The following is a 20,273-nucleotide window of genomic DNA, read 5'->3' on the forward strand; positions in this document are numbered from 1 at the left end:
GAGGTTGATCGCGCAGACAATCGCTGAGTGTTATGTGAGTGCGTGTGTAAAAGCAGCAGGATATTAATTGTAGTTCTGCTTAGCCAAATAAGACAGGTCAGGGTGAAGAAGTGACAGCCAAAGAAAAGCTTACCACAAAACGGAAAAGTTATGACAAATCAGACTATAAGGCAAAAAGAAAGTGCAGCTTTATGGTTTCATGGACAAAAGAATTTCTGTGGCTGCAACATGACGAGCTATATAACCGGGGCTGCACATAAGTGGTCCGCAAGTGCGTATTTGCTGTCAAAATAAAAAACGCGCACAAGATAAGAAGTTGCAACGCGTGTTTGCATACATAAGATTTTCTGGAGGAGGACATATTTGTTTAGAACTCTTAAATATGTCGAAGAAGCTCCTTTAAGCAATTACTTTGGTTTTCCTCCACCTCCAAAGAAATGTCAGAAGGAGTCCGAACCACAAAAGAAGCGCGTATTCTCGCAAAAGTGGTTGCAGGAGGTGAGCTGGCTTCAAACAAATGATGAACACACAGATGTGGTGCAGAATGTGCCGTGAAAATCCCACTCTAGCGGACAAAAACAGTGCCTTTTATATGGATGCAAACGTGCGTTGCAACTTCTTATCTGTTGCGCGTCTTTTATTTTGACAGCGAATGCGCACATGCGGACCACTTATGTGCACCCGTGTAAATAACATAATGTTCTGCCGGGTGTGTTGTTGGTTTTCCCTCGATTTCTGAGTCGACAAGCGCCTTTGTTACTGGGACCAGTCATTTTAAGAAAGGCCCCCATTAGAAATGGATTATTGCTCAGTCTGCAATATCTTTCCCAGAACAAACACCAATTGCAAATAATATACTAAAAATAAACCTGAAAAATCTGTTTAGAACAGCATACTGTGTTGCAAAGAGTGAACTACCACTGGTGCAATTTAGCAGTCTTTGCAAACTTCAAAAAGCAAATGGCCTAGATCTTGGTTCCACTTGCCTCTTACTTGTGACTTTAGTGGAAATTTCAAATTCAGTATCTGACACAGACTGATTCATGTCCTACACAGACAGCACTGATGTCTGCATGGTCTTCTAAAAGCAGCTTTAGTCAGCTTAGATGTGAAGTGAGTGAAATATACAGTTGCGTTTTTAATCAATGTATTTGTTCTCTATTGCAGATTGAGAAGGAGTTTCTGCGAATCACCACAAAGCCTCTGCTATCTACTTTCTTTGCCGAGCTTGACCAATACGCGCCACGCTTAATGGAAATCTTTCTGACCAAAGGAGGGACACGTGGAAAGAAAATAAGAGGTCTCATGCTTGCCATCTCCAAGGTTTGTATTAGGATTGAGTAGACTTTGTCATAGGCAGCAAAAATAACTTTTATTTGGAGATGAAGTTGTCAATTTTGTTTCGGCTTAACAAGTGGTACATGCCAGGTTCTAACCTAAAGAATAATTATGCAAGTTAACTGATTACCCTAGCTTTAAGAAAAACAGACTGGTTTTGGCTCATATTATCTCCTCCTCCTCTCCAGCATGACAACATCCATACCAGACGAGCATGCATCTTGAAGTCTTTGTGCATCCACCTAAACGAAGACTATGAGAAGTTAATAAAGGAGTACTTGGTGAGCCATTGTGACAGCATGTTGTCTGTAACATTCTCATACAAATTGTGACGTTGCCTCAAATGCAAATCATTAAAATTAAAATTTTGAGATTAGCAACAAGACACCTGGTATTGGGGAAAGGATGTCTTGAATACCAAACAGTATTAAGCGTTGCAATAAAGAATTTCTGGAATTTGGTATTGGAAGGAAAGAAATTTATGCCTACTTAAACTTGATACACAAACATACAATGCATTTAACATGCATCAAGACTATATTGCTTTTGAATCTGTACTTGGATTAAAACAAGTCCTGTTGTTTTTTCATTGTTATGGTCATCAGTATTTGTAAATAGAAATGTCTATGAACTTTGAGCTGTTTAGTACTAACACTTCTATACCTGTTTTATTTTAGCAGCTGAGTTAGCCTTTTCTCGAGTCCTGTCCCCCTAAGTTACTCTTGCTACGTCCGACAAACAAATGGTTTCCTCTGCGCACCAATGGGTACCCGAATGTGCGAGCAGACATGCGTCATAATGTTCGGTACATTTACCTGGGAATGGGGCCATACACACTGTTTAATCCATTCACGTTGTTTTTGACTTTGTGAATGGAAAGAACACAACTCCTCCAGACACAATCTCTCGGCGTATCGGTGGGCACACCGCTTCTCCATCTTGCTTGAGGTTAATGTTTGTCAGACACAGTAACGGTTGCTATAATGTGTAATTGGACAATGGCCCTTTCGGGGGAGGGGCCGGTGAGAGGTCAATTATGCCACCTCTTTTGACATGAGAGGTGTATTTTATAATTTATGTATTGGAGTAATTACTAACAACTACTTTAGTGGTGTAATTTTCTGTTTATTACTTTGACTACTTGGATTTTATGAACAGCATAGAAACAGTTGTTTAAACAATCTCTTAAATTTTACTTTGTTGTCTTATACTTTTTCATGTAGGATACGGACAGCGAGGCAAAAAGCTGCATGGAGCAAACTGTGATGGGGGTGTACGTCATCCCGAAGGAGGGTGCTGAACCTGAAGATGACCCAGAGGACGTTGGTGTCGTGATTGAGGGTGTGGAGGCTAACACTGATTTGGGTAACATTGCACAAGCATGTGCTCTGTTGTTTGGACTCATATACCGTTTGAACCTGAGCTACCCACCAGAACTTAAATGCACCTTTGAAGTCCTCCAGAAGATACTTTTAAATCTTGATGGACAAAAGCTGTCTTCAAAGGTACAGTTTCTGAAAAACAAGCTTATGGGGTGAGAGCACTTGAAAATGACTGATAGGTCTTGAATGGTTCATTGGTGCAATGGTGATTTCCAATATATAATGTTAATATTTGAGTTGTTTATATTTTTTTTCTTTCATTTAAAACATTTTTTTTTAAGTTTTTGGATTCTCTCTGTTGGGCAATTCACCTTTTATACAGCACTGCAGATGATTTTTGTTTGTCCTTATATAGATGGCTCAAAATGGATCAGAAGTACTGACAGAAGTACTATGTTGTGTTTATGTATCAAGGTCCTGTAAAGTTTAAGACCACTGCCACCTGTTAAGTTCACTGTATTATTGTTTCCATTTTGCTTGCTAGCATGTTTTAAAACACAGCAAAACTATATTGCTAGCTGTGGAGGACTGCAACCAAAATTTAAAAAATAAATACAGAAATATAAAAATTGGTCAAACTAATAATTATTTCAATGAGATACACCAAACAAATATAGATTTTCATCACCTATGGAATTTTTTGTTGTTGTTGTATTGCCCCCAAAATATTTCTAATTATTTTATTTTATTTTTCCAAATTCACACAATTCGATTTTGTCACATGTTTTAACTTGCCAAGTGGGAGATGTATTTTTATCTTTTAGTTTAATTTTTTAAAATGCAGTCGATATATTGAGCAAATTTTGCATCTGTTTTTAGTTGTGGAAGCTTTGGTTCCAACATATTACCTATGTAAATAAGTATTCTAACATTTTACCTTTTGAAGTGGCATAATGCTTGCAGGTGTACAAAAATGGTAAGCTTTTATATTGTCCACTAAATCCAGTTAATAAAGATAATGTTATCATAATCTGATTGTGACTTTTTTTTGTAAAGTAGTGGGTTTCTAAATGTGTAACAAATGTAAACAAATCTAATTGAAATAATTTGGTTGAAATGAGTGAAATCATTGCCTTGATTAACAAAGTAGTTGTTGAAACAACAAGATTTAATTCTGTTTTCCTAAACTTTTTAAATTGTGTAGAACGAATTAAAACAAATTTCACTCTACATACTTAAATAAATCACTTCAAATCAATGTAAGTATAGTATGTTGATCCAACGTAATCTGATTACATTAAACCACCAAATGCTAAATGTGTTGGTTTGACATGATCGAAAAGGGTTTATTGTACTTGGTTAAATTGTGTGCAAAAAGGGTGCCATGATTAAATTGTGTTCATCCAACAACAGATTTTTTTGAGTGTAGAAACAACAGAAGACAGCACTTTTGCTTTTGCCTTTCCAGACTGGTGGATGTGAGCTCTCAGGAATAGCTCTTCTTATAGTTACCAAACCTTTAAGTGTTTCTCTTTAATAATAATAATAATAATAATAATAATAATAATAATAATAATAATAATAATAATGATAGCATAGTATACTAGTGGGCTGTTTTCCTTGGATGAGTGCAGTTATTATATCTGCAGTTCATAAACAATATGGAGACTACATAAATGAATAAAGTCACAGTTTTGACTCTGAAATCTTGTTCTTTCGCAATAAATGTGTTAAGGGGCTCAAGAACTGATGGTTGTATGGTAAATCTATATTTAATGCACTTTTTTATGGACCTTAATTTCTCACCTCAGCCATTGTATAATTTGATTGTGATCCAGTTTTGCTTATGGTGTTTTCATATCCTTGTGATCACTCAATAAATGGACCCACGTCTTGGTGTAAGGAGGAGAAAGGCAACGCATTAGACCAAATGATTTCTGTTTGTAGTTATTTTACAATAGTTGCATTTGTAATTCGACGTCTATTGATAACCATTTCGTTTAAAATTGGTTGGAGCTAATATTTTTGTGGGGCCAAAGGGTGAGATGGGGGTTGATTTTTTGAGTAAGCAATCGTCACACTATCCCAAATTTCGTCGTGGCTAGCATGCATCTTCCTTCTTTATACATAGCAGCCATGCCCCTAATCGCCGAGACTCATTCTCTCTGTCCCACGCACGCACGCTAACATGCACATACTAACACCTCACTTAGTCTAGCAGGCATACTGCTTTCCAAATGTGGGGCGAGTGAGCAGGGAGGTTGAGAAAGTAAGAGACAGAGTTCGTCCTATTTTCTGTTACCAATTCGGATGCATCTGTCTTCAGCTGCCTACACGCACGCGCGCACAGAAAAAGTGTTGGCTAGCAATAGAGCTTGCACGCGGTTTCACCCTATGGATGCCTGTGCGAGTTTGAGAGAGACCGCGGTCACACAACAGATAATTAATGACATGTCGAGCGGTGGAGTGTGTGGAATGGGGACGCCTCGGGAATAAGCACGGGGACACTGAGCAAGAAGCAGCCCGACAGACCTTACCTGCGCTCTTGGCGTGTCTTTCCAGATGGATATCCTCCTGGTGTTCGGTTTTTTCCTGGTTTCAGTCTGTTTTGGACACGGACGGACACACTAGCTACAGTTAGGATGACCACTGAATCCTCTCCGAAAGGCTTGGGCGTATTTTCTTTTAATTAATTGTACTTAAATACAAGCAGTCGCTCCTAGAGGTTGGAGTCCAAAATGGCACTAAAACGTTATTTATGCCAATTAAAGCCGACGTTTAAACTGCACCGTTACCTGTTATTATAGCACTGGTGAGCTCATTATGGCGCTTCTGTGACACGGCGTAAAGGAGACGCCAATCGTTTGCATGACCGGTTTGGGAAAAGACATGAATCTGGAGCGGCTCTGCTATAAATCTCCAGCAGTCAAGCCTACCTACAGCAAGCACGCTGACGGAACCCGCTTGGTCTGGGGCTCGCGGTGCGACTTTACCCTAAACGACACACCGCATGCACGCGCTCACCCCCTCCGCCTTTTGCTGTAAAACTCCCCTTGTAGCGGGCTGGTACGTTCCTGGTCAGAGCCACATCCAGGGCTTACGTTTGTCTGTTTTGTCGTCCGAGTTGACACTGTCCACCCCACTAATGTTTGGGAGACTGCTGAGCTCCGGTGGGCCTCTTTCTGAGCTGGACTTCAGAATAAAAACGGATAGAGCTTTCCTGGATTGAGGGTGACGCTGTATTCCCTGGGCTGCTTTTCGCTGCTCCTTCCCCTTTCTTCCCTTCTCTTTCGTTTAACTAAAAAGAGGGTCACGCAGTCCTCCTTTTCCATTCTCTATCTTCGTCTTCATCTTCCCTCGCTCTCTTTGGTGCAAGCTAACCAAATTCACCATTATTATTATTATTATTATTATTATTATTATTATTATTATTATTATTATTATTATTATTATTGCTACTACTAGCAATGAGTAACCTTGGTGAGCTAAAACCTCTGCAGACCAAAGCAATCTACGTTTAAGCCTAAAACACGTATCTTCAGGCGCGTCGTAACTGCTTCTTTGGTTACCGCTGGAATATAGTCTCTTCTCTCGGCGGTCCCTGCTTTTCTGGACAGACGGCTTGACACTGTGAACTGTTCCTGAAGCAGTTTGCAGTCTGACAACCTAGACAACCTGGGGAATCTGGGAGGGAGAAAAGGGAGTTCTGGTTTTGTTCCTGTCCAATAAGGGAGTGTGGTTAAGGTGCACCAGAAGGGTTAGCGAGGTTCACCGTAACCTGCCTGTTCATACTGCCTGCGCAAAGGCCAGATGTTGGTTATTACATGGCGTCAAACTGAGCGCGATCAGAGGAGAAGAAGAGGGAGAAGGAGGCCGAGAGAGCAGAAATTCCGCTGTGATTTGACCTGCGCGTTCACAGAGGGGAGCCATTTCCACCTCGCTTGGTTTTACACAATTAGTGGGCGATTTTAGCCTATGCGCAATTACTTTAAGATCTCCGATGTATTCATTATTAATGTTAAGGTTCAAAAGTTGCATACAACCACGCAACCAAGAGATATATATGTGTTCAAATCTATGATGTTGATGTGATATACAAACGGTGACTAGATATGAAGCGTTATAGCAACAGTATTCTAATCTACTTTGCACGTGTGGATTTTAAGTCCTGTTTATCTTTACTTGCGCCGATACAAACAGATGCACTTGCCTCCCCCCCCCCCACCACCACCACCACCACCACCACAGACACAAATTCACGCTTGTAAAAGGTACGTGTGTCATCTGCCCACGCTTGTAAACATGCCCTCTACACACACAATGAGAGATAAAGAGAGAGAGCGCGCGAATGAGTACGTGAGAGACAAGTTCAATTACACAAAAGTAAAGCCGGTATTTTTAGTTTTCTGTTATGATAGAAGAAAGAGAACGGAGAAAGGAAATCAGTTCGCGCCTGCTCTCTCCCTCCACTCCTGGTGGAAACATTTCCGCCTCAGCAGCTCGGGCTGTCTTATCGCGCTTGTGCTGGCTCTCCGGCCCGGTTCAAATGGGTGATGAAGGGAGAGAAAAAAATGGAGCTCTCGGGTTTTGGATACGGTTTCAGCGTCTCATTTTTCACAAGCTTCGAATCACTACCTTCACGCAGACGTTTATAAATTAGCAGAAGGATTCTTACTGATTTATTTTCAAACGGGTAATCGTCTCCGCGCAAGAAAGAGCTCTGGAAGTACCTGGCGCGCGGAGCGTGAGAGTGGTTAACTCCGGCCAGTAAGAGATATGGGACTTTCGGTTTATTATTATTATTATTATTATTATTAATAATAATAATAATAATAATAATAATAATAATAATAATAATAATAATAATAATAATGAGATATCGTCGTGCTTACATTGGTTAATTGTGTGTCTGTACTGTAATAAATCTTTCATGTTAGGGGTCCTTTAAAAGAATGTAACCGGTTTTTGTAAACATTATTTTTCCCACGCTAAATCTCTCCCTCGTTAACGTCCATCAGCTGCAGATTTATGAGGCCGAGTAGTCCTCGGATTTATGTTTTGACTGTTTTCGAGGAAACCCTACTCTTCTCTGTCTTTCCATTTCCATTTTCGTTTAGTTTTTTTCCCTTGTTTTTCGCTTTACCCGCTAGCAGGCAATTAAACTGAGATTTTCTGCAAGCGACTATTGAGCACGATGTATTGGAAAATACAATTAAAAATTTAAAAAAGAAATCAGTTTAACTTTAGGCACCAGTCTTCTGCTAGAAGTGGGACACATTTTGAGGACTGTTCAGTTCGTCAGTGCTGCTTCTTCATTTGGATTTCATTTGCATGAACAGAGTATTTTAAATACACTTTATGATTATTTTTTTAAATGTGGTCACAACAAAAACATTTTGCTATGTAACATACATATGTATAATTTCACAAAATCGCACTGTCTCTATACGGATGTATGTGCCGCACAAAGGTTACATGTCATTTTATTGCGTTAATATGTGGCTACTATATCTCTAGCTTGTGTGTAAATAGAGAGGGCGTTAAAACTGAACTAAATATTTTAAATACAATTTTTAAAAGAATGATTCACTCTTTTCAGATTGGTCGCTCCCAGGACTGAAAATATTTCCTGCTAGGGAAAAAGAACAGTGAAGCAGTCAATATGGCTGCCAGTCTCAGCAATGAGTGGGCAGATGCCTTGTGTGAGGTCTTGTGTCTTGTGCCTACTTGCTTTTGCTTCTCTTTAAGATGCGTAGGATTGTACCTTGTCTATGAACATGTGCAATAAAAGGATGCTTCAATCACAGTGAATGTTAACAGAAACGTAGGACGTAAGAGCAACACAAGAAAACAAGCAATGCACCGATAAAGGATGAAAAGGAAGGTACTTCGACAAACTGCTCTTAATGAGAAATAATACGCGTATCACAAAAACCGCGATCGACAACACCAGTGATATTGAAACATGTACTGTAATATGATAACGTTAGCTTTGAACATCTGTTGAACATCTTTTGTACAGTTGCGGACTCTCCGTGCATAGGTATTTCACATTTGGTTAATTGGACAAAAAAGACAGTTAATAGTTAACATAATATGATCAAATATTGTCTTTACTTTTCTGACCATTGTAATTATAGAGTGGAAAGCAAACCGTGAACAAATGCTTATTTTTTATTCCAATAGCATTTTAGCTGCCTCTTTTATTCTCTGCTAAAACGAGCTGCCAGTATTACAATTGCCCTGCAGCGGGCTTCGGTGTAAACATTAATTTCAGCGTCAGTTATTTGTGGTCTTTCAATAGAAGGCACGCCTCAGTAACACATTAATGCCTAATATTAATTTCTTTCCACATTTGTATTACAGAACATAAGGCTACATAAATACCGGACCGAGTGAACACAGTTCGGTCTCAGAGAAGTTAAACGTGGATAACAGCAGCAGCTTGAATGGATGTCAGACAGGGCGCGATATCATTTCTCAGGACCGTTTCAAACATTTCAATTATTTCAGATGAGTCTGAGCTGGAACTATCTTGTCATACCAAACATACTTAGCTGTGGACACATGGCTGAGATAAAATAAGATAAAATATTTCAAGCACTATTTCAATGCTGCATCGTCATCTAAATACATGTGTGTGTGTGTGTGTGTGTGTGTGTGGGGGGGGGGGGGGGGGGGGGGGGTATTGGGGGTTGGTGCCACAATCCACCCCCTTTTCTGTCTACAGAAATGAGGCGAGATATTGTTTTTGACAGGGCTGCGGAGAGCAGGAATACACATCTTGAAAAGCGCCGCCTTTTGTTGCTGCTGTCGTTATTATGTGATGGGAGGCCGGCGGAGAAGCTCTAATTTGGTTAAGCTAAGGTTTACACTGCTGCTGATGGCCAAGCGGGGAACGAGACTACTGAAGGAGAGAGAGGACCATGCTGCAAAGGGGCCCGGCCTTAATTGTAAAACGATTCGAGGGGCACATCCATCAGTTCCAATACCAACCCTATTGTTTTGTAATTTGTAATAAAAATATTAACAATATTAATAACACTAAAATCTGTAAAACAGTCTTGCAGTTCATTGTTTGCAATGCTGCAAATGTATCACACCAAAACAACGCAGCAAGCCTAGTACACTGTCTCTCTCTCTCTCTCTCTCTCTCTCTCTCTCTCTCTCTCTCTCACACACACACACACACACACACACACACACACACACACACACACACACACACACACACACACACACACACACACCTACTGGCAATGGCAACGACAAAAAAATGGAACATCTCATAGTGTCTGACTTTCCATTACAAGAGGGCACACGAAATGCACCCAGCTTAATAGCAGACACGTGTGAATATAAACATGGATGGGGAAATAGAGAGGAAGGTCCTCCCATGTCTGCATCTTATTTTGCTCACCACATTAGAAGCTCTGACTCACGGTGGAGGATTTGAGCCAAAGCAGAGACACTGAGCTCTGACATGTGTAATGGCGAACAGCTCCATTCCGACGGGCATCCACAGAAAATGGGCAATAAGGAGAAACAAAACTTTATTTGTTGCATTAAGTTAAAGTTGATGCCACATAGCGCCTAACAGTAGATAATTTAAAATGTACAATAAGATGCAGTTAGGTTTGTTGGTACGTAAAAAGTCCATCTTCACTGCAAAGCCTGTTTCAGTGCAGAAAGCAGCCTAATGATTGCATTTCATTTACAAACCAGGGACTTAATGAAGATCAACAAGGTTTCCTTGTCATTTCCATCTTTAGTCCGAATTCCTTGGCTGAGTTACTTGGATTCATTTCTGCCTCCCGGCTAGATAGATGAGCTTTTCCTGGCCCATTGGTCTTTTTTATGAGATTTCATGCCGGCCGAGCCGTGCCCCGGTGTGCCAAATTTAAACAAATCTCTCGTTAATTGGTCGTCTCAGTAATTCAAGACCTGAAAGCTACAGCCAAATACTGTCATACTGAAGCGGGAAAACCCGAAACGCCCGGAGTAATAATTAAAGTGTAAAAAAACAAAGCTAAAGGACAAAAAAGAATAAAAAAGAAAGAAAACACAGGGGCGTGCATGGGGGCCGAGAAGGACGAGAGAGATTAAGTGGAAATTAAGCCGGAAGAGGAGGAAGGGGAAAGAGGAGCCAGTGGCGCAGCCGTGGCGTGAACTCTTCCTGCTCTCCTTCCTCTTTCCCCTGTACCGTCGGTCCATCGACCGTCATTTTCCCCAGCCGTCTTACACACAGCGCAGGAAACCGTGATTTATCGTGGGCAGCGCCATAAACAACAGCGCTCCCTCACAAACACACAACGGCAGCCCCGGCCGCACGCTGACACCGAGCCTTACAATAAATCAAGAGAAGTAGCTAGCTGGGAGAGAGAGGGGGAAACGAGAGAGAGAGGGAGGGAGAGGGTGAGAGAAAGAGAGAGGGAGAGAGAGAGGAATGGACAGAGAGTCAGACAGATAGAGAGAGATGTAAAAGCAGACATGAAGTGATGGACGAAAGATGGAGAAGAATATCCAAGTGTTTCTTAAAATATAAACAGCCGTCGGCTAGCATTGCACCGCTCTCTCTCTCTCCCTCACTCTCTCTCTCTCTGGTTTTCAGGCTGCTCGGCTGCACGCTACAACCCATAAACAATGGCTGATGGTGATGATGATAGGTGGGGGGTGATGTGTAAACAACACGACAGAAACATGCACGACATAAAAAACACACGGCGAAAGACGAGTATTTGGGGGGCAATATTTACCACGATGTTAAAGTAGCCTATGATTCACAGAGAGGGATGCGGGAGAAGGCGGCGCAGCGGCGGAGAAGATGAGGAAGGAGTGTGGTTTCCCCCCATGCAGTTCCTTTCCTTCCGCAATACTCACGGTGTCCACAACGACCCGCAAGATACACGCCCGTCCAAATTTGTTTTATTGCAGCCTCCCTCTATCTTTTCTCTTTCCCTCTCTCTCTCTCTCCCCCTCTCTCTCTCTCTCTCTCTCTCTCTCTCTCTCTCTCACTCACTCCCCCTCTCTCTGTTGGTGTTTCTTGGTGTCTCCTCTTTTGCCCCTCTCTCCCCCTCTCTTTCTATTTTTTCTTCTCGCTCTCTTTCACCGCTGTTTTTTTTTTTTTTTTGGAGGGGGGGGGGGGGGGGGGGGGGTGAAAGGACAGTTCTACGTCAAGAGCAGCGGCACGTCTCGCCGTTATATTCCTGACGAAAACATATCTATTCTACAACCTCTGCATTAATTATTTAATGAATCACGTGATGTGTTGTTCGGGGCGGGAGGTGTTTGGCGGTAGTGGTGGTGGGGGCTCTCTCCGTTTGTGGGACCCACACGGGCCCGTGGATGCATGCATGCATGCAGGAGTCCAAATGAAGTCAAAAAAAGAAGAAGAAGAAGAAAAGGAAACACTTGTGTTGACTTTTCAGTCGGAGGATGTTCGTGTGTAGGGTAAAGCAGTGGAGGCCTGGGACAGACACACAGAGGGGCCGATAAAAGATGAATTCGTCTTTTAAAAATGACTGCACGCCTCACACTCGTTCTTCGTTATTGCTCACTGTCATCTCTTTCTCAGCTCGCCGTCAGCCGACCAAAGAAGCGGGATTCCTTCCGTTGCTCCGTCTTACATTTGAGCCTGTGCTATATTTCAGTGTTTCTAGAAAAAGGAAATACCCGATGATGGCGGCAATAATTTATCAGATACACAGCGCTGGGGGGGGGGGGGGGGGGGGGGGGGGGGGTATTTTTCTTGTTTCGGTGTCATATTCACTCCAGTCTTGAAGCTAAACTAAATATTTAACGGTAGCAAAGACTACCTGCCATCTGTGTCAGTGAGAACAAATTTCCTCAAATCTGTTTGTTTGATAATTAGGACAGACATCCTGTTAGGCGTCTGGAAACCCAAAACTAAATATAAGGCAGGCTTTTCTCCGAACTCTATAGGATAATAAAATTCAGAATTAAATATTTTGCTTGGACTCAATTAACCAACTTCACCTTACTTTTTTTAATCCCATTAAGAAGATTTTGGTGCGGTGGCGAAGTGTAATTCGATTAGAATGAGATTTGTATTACTTATTTCGAGTTCGGTAAAGTAGCAAAGAAGAGAAGAGAGCTCTCACAAAAACAAAACAAAAAAAGAAAGAGACCGCAGAGGAAGAAAGAAAAGAGTAGATGAAGAAACAGCGAACTGACAAAACCCCCGCCATGAGGCCGACTGAGCTGCAACAATAGAACGTTGGAATCCTTCTATTGCGGGCTACCAAAGCTCGAGCCGACTCCAGCAGAACAATAGAGACTTGGAGTAGAAAAAAATGTTGAGGCTCTGAAGGCTAACCTAGCTGCTGAGTAGCAAATAAGAAACACTTCAAGGTCAAAGCATGGGCCTCGGGATCCTCAAGAAAGCGCTGATTTTTCCGCTCATGGCGATGGAGAGACTTTTAAAGAGCTTTTAGAAAATCATCCATTAAAACATAAAGGATCCTCTTTTAGGGACTTACCAAAACCGTCAGGGAAAGGTAAAAATATTTCGATTTCTATTCAAGTGACACAAAAGAGCAATATTGGCAAACAAAGAGTAGCTTTCTCAAAAGTGCAGTACAGAAATGCAACTGGCCAGTTTGCTTTTAAAAATGCAATCTACCCATGACACGTCTCCAAATAATTGGCAAAAGGAAACAAATGTGGCTGTAAACTATTAACAGTGACAGACCTGCTTGGACGTGTATTTATTTCTTCTTTCTGATGCACTAAAAACATGCAGATAATCCTTTAAATATACGCTGCCAGCACCGCGGAGATTTTTACCCACAACAAGATTGAAATCAAACATTTGCCGTGGTGATGATGGCGTCTTTAACGACGGCCATAAATTATAGCAATCACAGTTTGAAACAACAGCTAAGATAAGCAGCAGCGAAGACCTGGGCCGGCCTGACAACAGCCATAGAATCAGTCCTGTAAACTTGGCACAACCGCATGCAAAGCCATTACCGCAAAACACCAAACCGTTTCAAAACGTCCCAAAAGCGACGGGCGGAGGATTTTTCACTCATCTGCATCTTTATCCATTCATATCATGAGAACAAAATGACCCATGCATTAATTTACATTTATACTCCTCGAATAATTCACTTATACTCAGCATTACAACACAACACCGCGCGATCCACGCCAGCTTCAAATAGCTAGTTTAAGATTTATCAGTAGAACTGAGAGTCGGCACTTGAAAAGACTGTAAAAGAGTTCTTTGAGATCCAGGGGCTTTCTAGGTCAGTGATGGTAGATAGACAGGTAGATTCTTCCTCGTCGTTAATGATTAACTAAGTTTTGAATAAAAAGAGAGAAATCTTTTGTTAAGATGGATAATGGCCTGAAAATGAAAGTGCCGAGATGTGATTTATCGCTCACATATTCTAGGTGAGAAAATATATAATAATAATAATAATAATAATAATAATAATAATAATAATAATAATAATAATAATAATAATAATATCAGTAGTCGCAGTAGTAGTAGTAGTAATAGTAGTGGGAGATGTGTGTGAGAGAAACAGGGGAGACAATGAGAGGGAGAGAGAGAGATTGATTTAGCCTGCCCCGACACGTTGCCTTTTACTGCGCCTCGTAAATCTGTCTCGAGATAGCAGTACGCATACAACCATTTCCCCCCCTAATATTCTTCTCCACGTGCGAGACGTGAGGTCTTCCCTCCGCTCTGGGATTAAAGCGGTGACGTCGCTCTGGGATTAAAGCGGTGACGTCCCCGGGTCAGTTTCACGAGTATAGTTTTAAACATCCTAAAACAGAAGTACTATCTTCTTTTACTCCTCCTTCTTTGTCTTCTTCTCTGCTCTATATAATGAACTAAGTCACATTATTATTTATGGAAACATTATTATTATTATTATTATTATTATTATTATTTTTTATTATTATTATTATTATTATTATTATTATTATTATTATTATTATTATTATTATTATTATTCAGAATCCTGTTCGAAACTCGCCTGCATGGAATAATTAGAAAACACAACCACAACTGTGTGGCCGTTTATGATCAGACTGGTGGGTTAGTGGTTCACTTTAGTTCATTTTAAAGGGAAAATGGAAAAAGTATGGATTAGTTTCATATTGTAGTCTGTTATGGCTTCACAGTAATTTATATCATATAAGATATTAGCGAGCAGTTAATATATCCACGTACAGTTTATTTATTGTGTTGTAATATCAATAATAGAGCGTGATATAAACTGCAGGGTTGATTGATGTCTGTCAGATTTTCACTTTACAAGACTGTGAGGAACAAATCTGTAAAAACATCAAAATGGAATGGAATGGAAAACTGGACAAAAAAAATTAAGAGCAATATTTTTATCCGTCAAATTCATGGCCAACTTTGCTTAATGTGTGTTTGTTTTTTAGGAAAAATTAATTAAACTCAAAGTACAAGCACATGATGGTGGTCAGAGAGTCCGTAAAGAAAGCATCCAAAAGGTAAAAACATGCAAAAAGCATAATTAGACAATTATTTATCATATCTTTTATCATACACATTTGATTTTTACTATCATCCTTACTGACGATAGACAGTTATAGTGACACCCCCCCCCCCCCCCCCCCCCGCCCTGTTACGGGGTATTTAATGCAGCATTAACCTGCACAAGCAGCGACAGACGCACACAAAACATTTTGCCACGAACGCGCCATTTGCAACAATATTATAATGCTCAGACTTATTTTAGAAACAATGATAAATATTATAGCCTGAAAAAAACTGATAATACTACAAAATGTACCTTATTTACAACTGTCTTTGTTGCCTCTGTGAAGTTCTAGCTATATTTAAAGACACATTATTCATTGAAATCCTCACTGTGGAATTGAGGGTAAGCCAGCGTGTAAATGATTGAGATCTTTAGAACATGCCACTCAGATATCTTTTTTTTCTAAAATGCTTGAAAACGATTAGAAGTGACTTATAATAAACGTAAACAAACGGCAGATTTTACCAAATCCTCATTCTTACGTGTCTCCGATTTGCTGCTCTCAGTGCGCTATTCCAACTATACTTTATATGAAAAGGCAGTGAGTCTTTGTCATTAGGATGCTGCAGTAAAAAGTAAAGAGAAGTTGGTTAATCCAACAGTATAAATAGGCTTGTATGGGCCTAATTCTCCGCCATTAGTCATACAGGCAACAGAAACCTATTTATCACTCACATGTAACGGATATGAGAGCTGCATGCTGTATCGTACAATAGTAACTTCATCAGATTGCAGGCCTGCTTGTCTTCAAATTTCACTGGAAGTCTGACAACACTTGGTCACAAATTGACACGTGATTTCTTCATTATACATTTATTATCAGGGACGGGAACATTGAAGTTGAATACGAGCCAGCTGCAGAGCTGAAACAAAAACCAAGCAAACAAATGATTATCAAAAGTTGTTTAAACCCCATTAGAATCATCATTCCATCATTCCTTTTGTTCTGCAGCGAAGTCCACTCGAAAGCTCTTCTGCCGTCCTTGCTACTAATAAAGTTATTAGTGCTGATAAAGGCAAGACACTAGCAATTTCTGTAATTCTTCATTGCCTGGGTTAACGATATAATAATATTTGAGCTCGTGATTAATTGGCACATTATTGAAAAAAAAGTATTTAATTATTTAGAAAACCCTTTGACTAACCAGGCACGGATTGGAATCCACAAAGAGCGTGTATGCGCGTGCTGCTACTTGGCAGCCGCTATTTGGCTCTCTCTTTTTAATACTTAATACGTGTCTACTTTTAAATGGCTCCCCCGCACGCGCTCATGCACGCGCTCAGCCCGTGCAGCACTAAAAGCCTGGCAACCATATATCTCTCGTGACGACCTCCTCCTGCAGCCCGCGCGCCTACACTGTGACCTCTTCGGCTCCTCGAGCTCTCCAGAATAATAAATTTCTCGGGCAACGTGGATGCTGGGAGAGGGAGAGAGAGAGAGAGAGAGAGAGAGAGAGAGAGATGACGGGGAAAAGGAGCGGGCGATTTGTCTAGCAATTAGCAAACGCGGGCCATAGAGGGAGGGAGGAAGGGAGGGAGGAAAATACAGAAGTTTGTGTAACTTTTGTGTATCTGTGTGTGTTCCAGTCTATGACGATCGCTGAACACATGCGCTCATATTCGGTGCCTGGGCACCTGATGTTCCACTGCATGTGTGAGTGTTCTGTTTCCTGTGCAAAGCTGCTGTTGAAACATCAGTTCCATCGGTTGGCTCAGAGCCTCCAAACAGCGTGCAAAGCAAAGAGCTGCTTGTCTGTAAACTGCAGGTCACATCTGTCTGTATGATCCCCGGCTGTTTCATGCTTTTACTTTATAGTTATTTACATGCTAATCCCCCTGACACTACAAAATAAGTCTTCTTTTGGATTAAGTGAAGCATCAGGAGCAAGTAGTCAAGCTACAGAGAAAACACTTCACACAAGCATACAGGTATAAAGTATCTTTCAGTAAAGGAAAGCTCAGCAGACCTTTGCGATATAAGAGAGATACTGTTTGTTTGTTTGTTTGTTTGTTTGTTTGTTTGTTTGTTTGTTTGTTTGTTTGTTTGTTTGTTTGTTTGTTTGTTTGTTTGTTTGTTTTTCAGTGAAACTGCAAGAGCTCAAAGTAGAAATTACATTAAGTCACTTGAAGAATTGGTCCTTTATGAATCATATTATAGTATTTCAATATCCATTAACACTCAACATTAACATCGAGGGATGGGTCAAGTTTGAATTTCCCCACATAATTGTAATATTGTATTATAGATTTATTCACCTGACTGCGGTATTTGTTACCAAAATGCACAAAAACACTTTTCTGTCACATGCTGGAATGGCTTGCCTATTTTTAAAACTGCATCCGTTAGTTCTTACGGGACTTGACAGAAATGTAAGTTAAAACAAAAACAAAAAATCCTAACAAAACAGCTGGTCTACAGCTTTTGTACGTTTTCCCACATCTGTGTCTGTATGTACTGTGTCCGACTCATCGAATGTTGCACTACTACCAAAATAAGCATAACATGTTTGAACATTTCAAACCGTAAAAATTGACATGGTTACTCTGAATACTTTTATAGTTAACTGTGATTGTACAAACCCTTGCCAACCCTATAAACCTTATGTAATAACTAGAAAACACCAGATCATTTAAAAAGATATATTTTGCTAACTATCAGCTGGGTCACAGGGAAAAACAGATTGTGGAAAAAGAAATGATAGAAGTTTCCAAAGATTCCCAATAATACTCAGAAAATCAGAGTTCTATAAACTTCAACCTGTCCTGTCCTAAACTATTTGTAAACTGTGGCATTGAACCACTCCAGCTTCACATTTGCTGTAAGTGGAAAAACTGTCAATTAACGATCATCTTATCGTTACGCTATAGTACATGGCTGACCTGAGTCAAAGGTTTTCCCGATGCAAGGCAAAGTGCATAGCACAGTTTTAAGGATCCCGCCACCAGTGAATTCACAGCAGCTCATGTATAAATGTCTGACTACTTCTTAGTGGTTCATTTAAAATGTCTTTTGAAGTTTAATGTAATTGAAATGTCTTATAATTTTAATAAATATACACAGACACTGTTATGACTGATACACAACTTCTTGTTCATATACTTGTTGCTTTGCTGAATCAGTACTATTGAAGACACACGCACACACACACACAGGCGTGAACGTCCACTAGTTAAAAGGCTACTAGCAGCTTTTGCAGCCATGCAGACAGAAGGGGCATGCTGTGTTTACATTATCATCGAGGTCTGCGCAGCATCAGACCTAACACATCTACGACACAGTTTCGCACTTTAGCTCTCAGGACCAGACGCAGAGAGCCCCGGTCTTATATTCTCTAAACGACAGAGGGTTCAACGAAGGAAAGACATTTCCAGTAGTTTCAGATGACTCAAACCGCTACACCACACTTCAGTTGAAGTCCCAGTCAGAAGTGGCTTCTTACTGACCCCTGTAGAGGTGGATGAGTTGTCTGCTGTCTGTCTGTTTGGGTGTGGGAGTGGAGATATCACTGTTACCCCTGGGTTACAGTGCCCTGAACTCAGTCTGTTATGACTAAATGGCCTGGTGGCTCTGGAGGTCTGGGAATGTCCGAGGGAGCGCAACCTAGTGAGGTCAAGGGGGACAGGGACTAGAGGGGGTAGGTGTGGTGTGGAGGATGAAGAGGGGAGCCACAGGTCAGCCTCTGGTTTCAGAGCCACTGGACCTCATCGGTCAGAAAAAAACGTGTCCCCTGGCTGAACCCTCTGTGGCCTTAGCTTGGCCATTCCGTGTATGACCATTGATTTTTCCCTCCTCCATCTCTCCTTCTCTTTTTTCTTTCTATTCCGTTTTGTCCTTCCTTTCCACACATCGAATCACGCCGCACCACGCGTCCCCTTGAGAGGTTGAAGGCCCATCTAGCAGAACGCTACCCCTTAATTTGAATCGCTGGCAGATTGATTTCTGAAGGGGTCAAACTGAAGTGAACGCGCTTCTTGAGGCCGTCGCTGTTAGGCTCAGCAGATAGCAGAGGCCCTGAGCTCGCATCGCGACCGGCGATCATTGGCAGTTCATTTGAAAAGCCTCGCGAACCGTTTGTTTTCGAGCTAAATTGTTTTGAAGCGCAACCGAGACAGTATCCATTAACCAGCGCGCCCCCTCAGTTCGCTTAATTCCCCCCCCCCCCCCCCCCCCTGTCTAACTGAAGGCCGTATTATTCATATTCCCACTGCAGTGTCTGTAGCCTGCACCTGGCAAACAAAGTACACATACACATACACTAACAATATCTCATTAAAAGGTATAGGTCCTAAACCACAGAAACACTTTATAACCGCAGAAACGTAGCTAAGAAACAATGCATAATAAGTTCCAGGAACCAGAAATTATTCTCGTGGGCCTTTCTGTCACATATTAGCAACAACATTTATAATTTTCCTTGAGTAATACGGGACTCCATAGGCATCCTTGTTAAGTTAGCAACTCGATAATATTATATAACCTATCAAAAATTAAAGATCTGCCTTTCGAAAAAGCACACAAAAACGGGCTCTTTACAAATACTATGCGTAAAAGACGCACCGCAGCACGTTCGACGCACAACAGCAGCTGTTTAGGAAGCGTCGGATCTCGTGGTTGACAAACAGACGCAGAGTTGACACCAATGGTTGCATAAACTGAAGGAAAAAAAGAGCACAACACACAGGCTCATTCCAACACAAACACTCCCAAAGCGCTTGCAGTCAAAAACCCCACGGCCGTAAATGCTCTTACAGCGTGACCTCGCCAAATGCGGGGGGGCAATAAAAACATAAAACACCACAACACAAGGCAACAGAAGCCAAAGCAGAGAAAGAAAAGACAAAATTTAGTCTCAGGCCCTTACCTTTCTTACTTTTATCGACCCGTGAGCCATCTTCTGCTTCGTCGTGAGGGATTTCTGAATGGTTTGTTGGAGTTCTTTGGAGAGATTTTCTTCTTTCCAACGAGGAAGAAAAAAAAAGTTTTTCTTCTTCTTATGGCAGCATGTTTATGTAGAGTAAAAAATAGCTTGGGTGGAAAGGGGAGGCGTGTGTGTGTGTGTGTGTG

At 41.1% G+C, this 20,273-nt stretch overlaps 1 protein-coding gene across 1 annotated transcript in view; it reads right to left on the bottom strand.

Moving 5' to 3' along the window:
• The window catches only part of hoxb3a (homeobox B3a), a 50,480-nt gene extending 30,207 nt beyond the window's left edge, over positions 1-20,273 (bottom strand). The window contains exon 1 of the mRNA XM_085351336.1: positions 20,071-20,273. Within this exon, the coding sequence (XP_085207462.1) occupies positions 20,071-20,100 (30 nt within the window). The 5' untranslated portion in view covers positions 20,101-20,273. The remainder of the gene's footprint in view (positions 1-20,070) is intronic.

This window comes from Diplotaxodon limnothrissa, linkage group LG4, assembly GCF_057381915.1.
Source record: "Diplotaxodon limnothrissa isolate DT_005_m linkage group LG4, D_limnothrissa_male_GT1.1, whole genome shotgun sequence".
NCBI lineage: Eukaryota > Metazoa > Chordata > Actinopteri > Cichliformes > Cichlidae > Diplotaxodon > Diplotaxodon limnothrissa.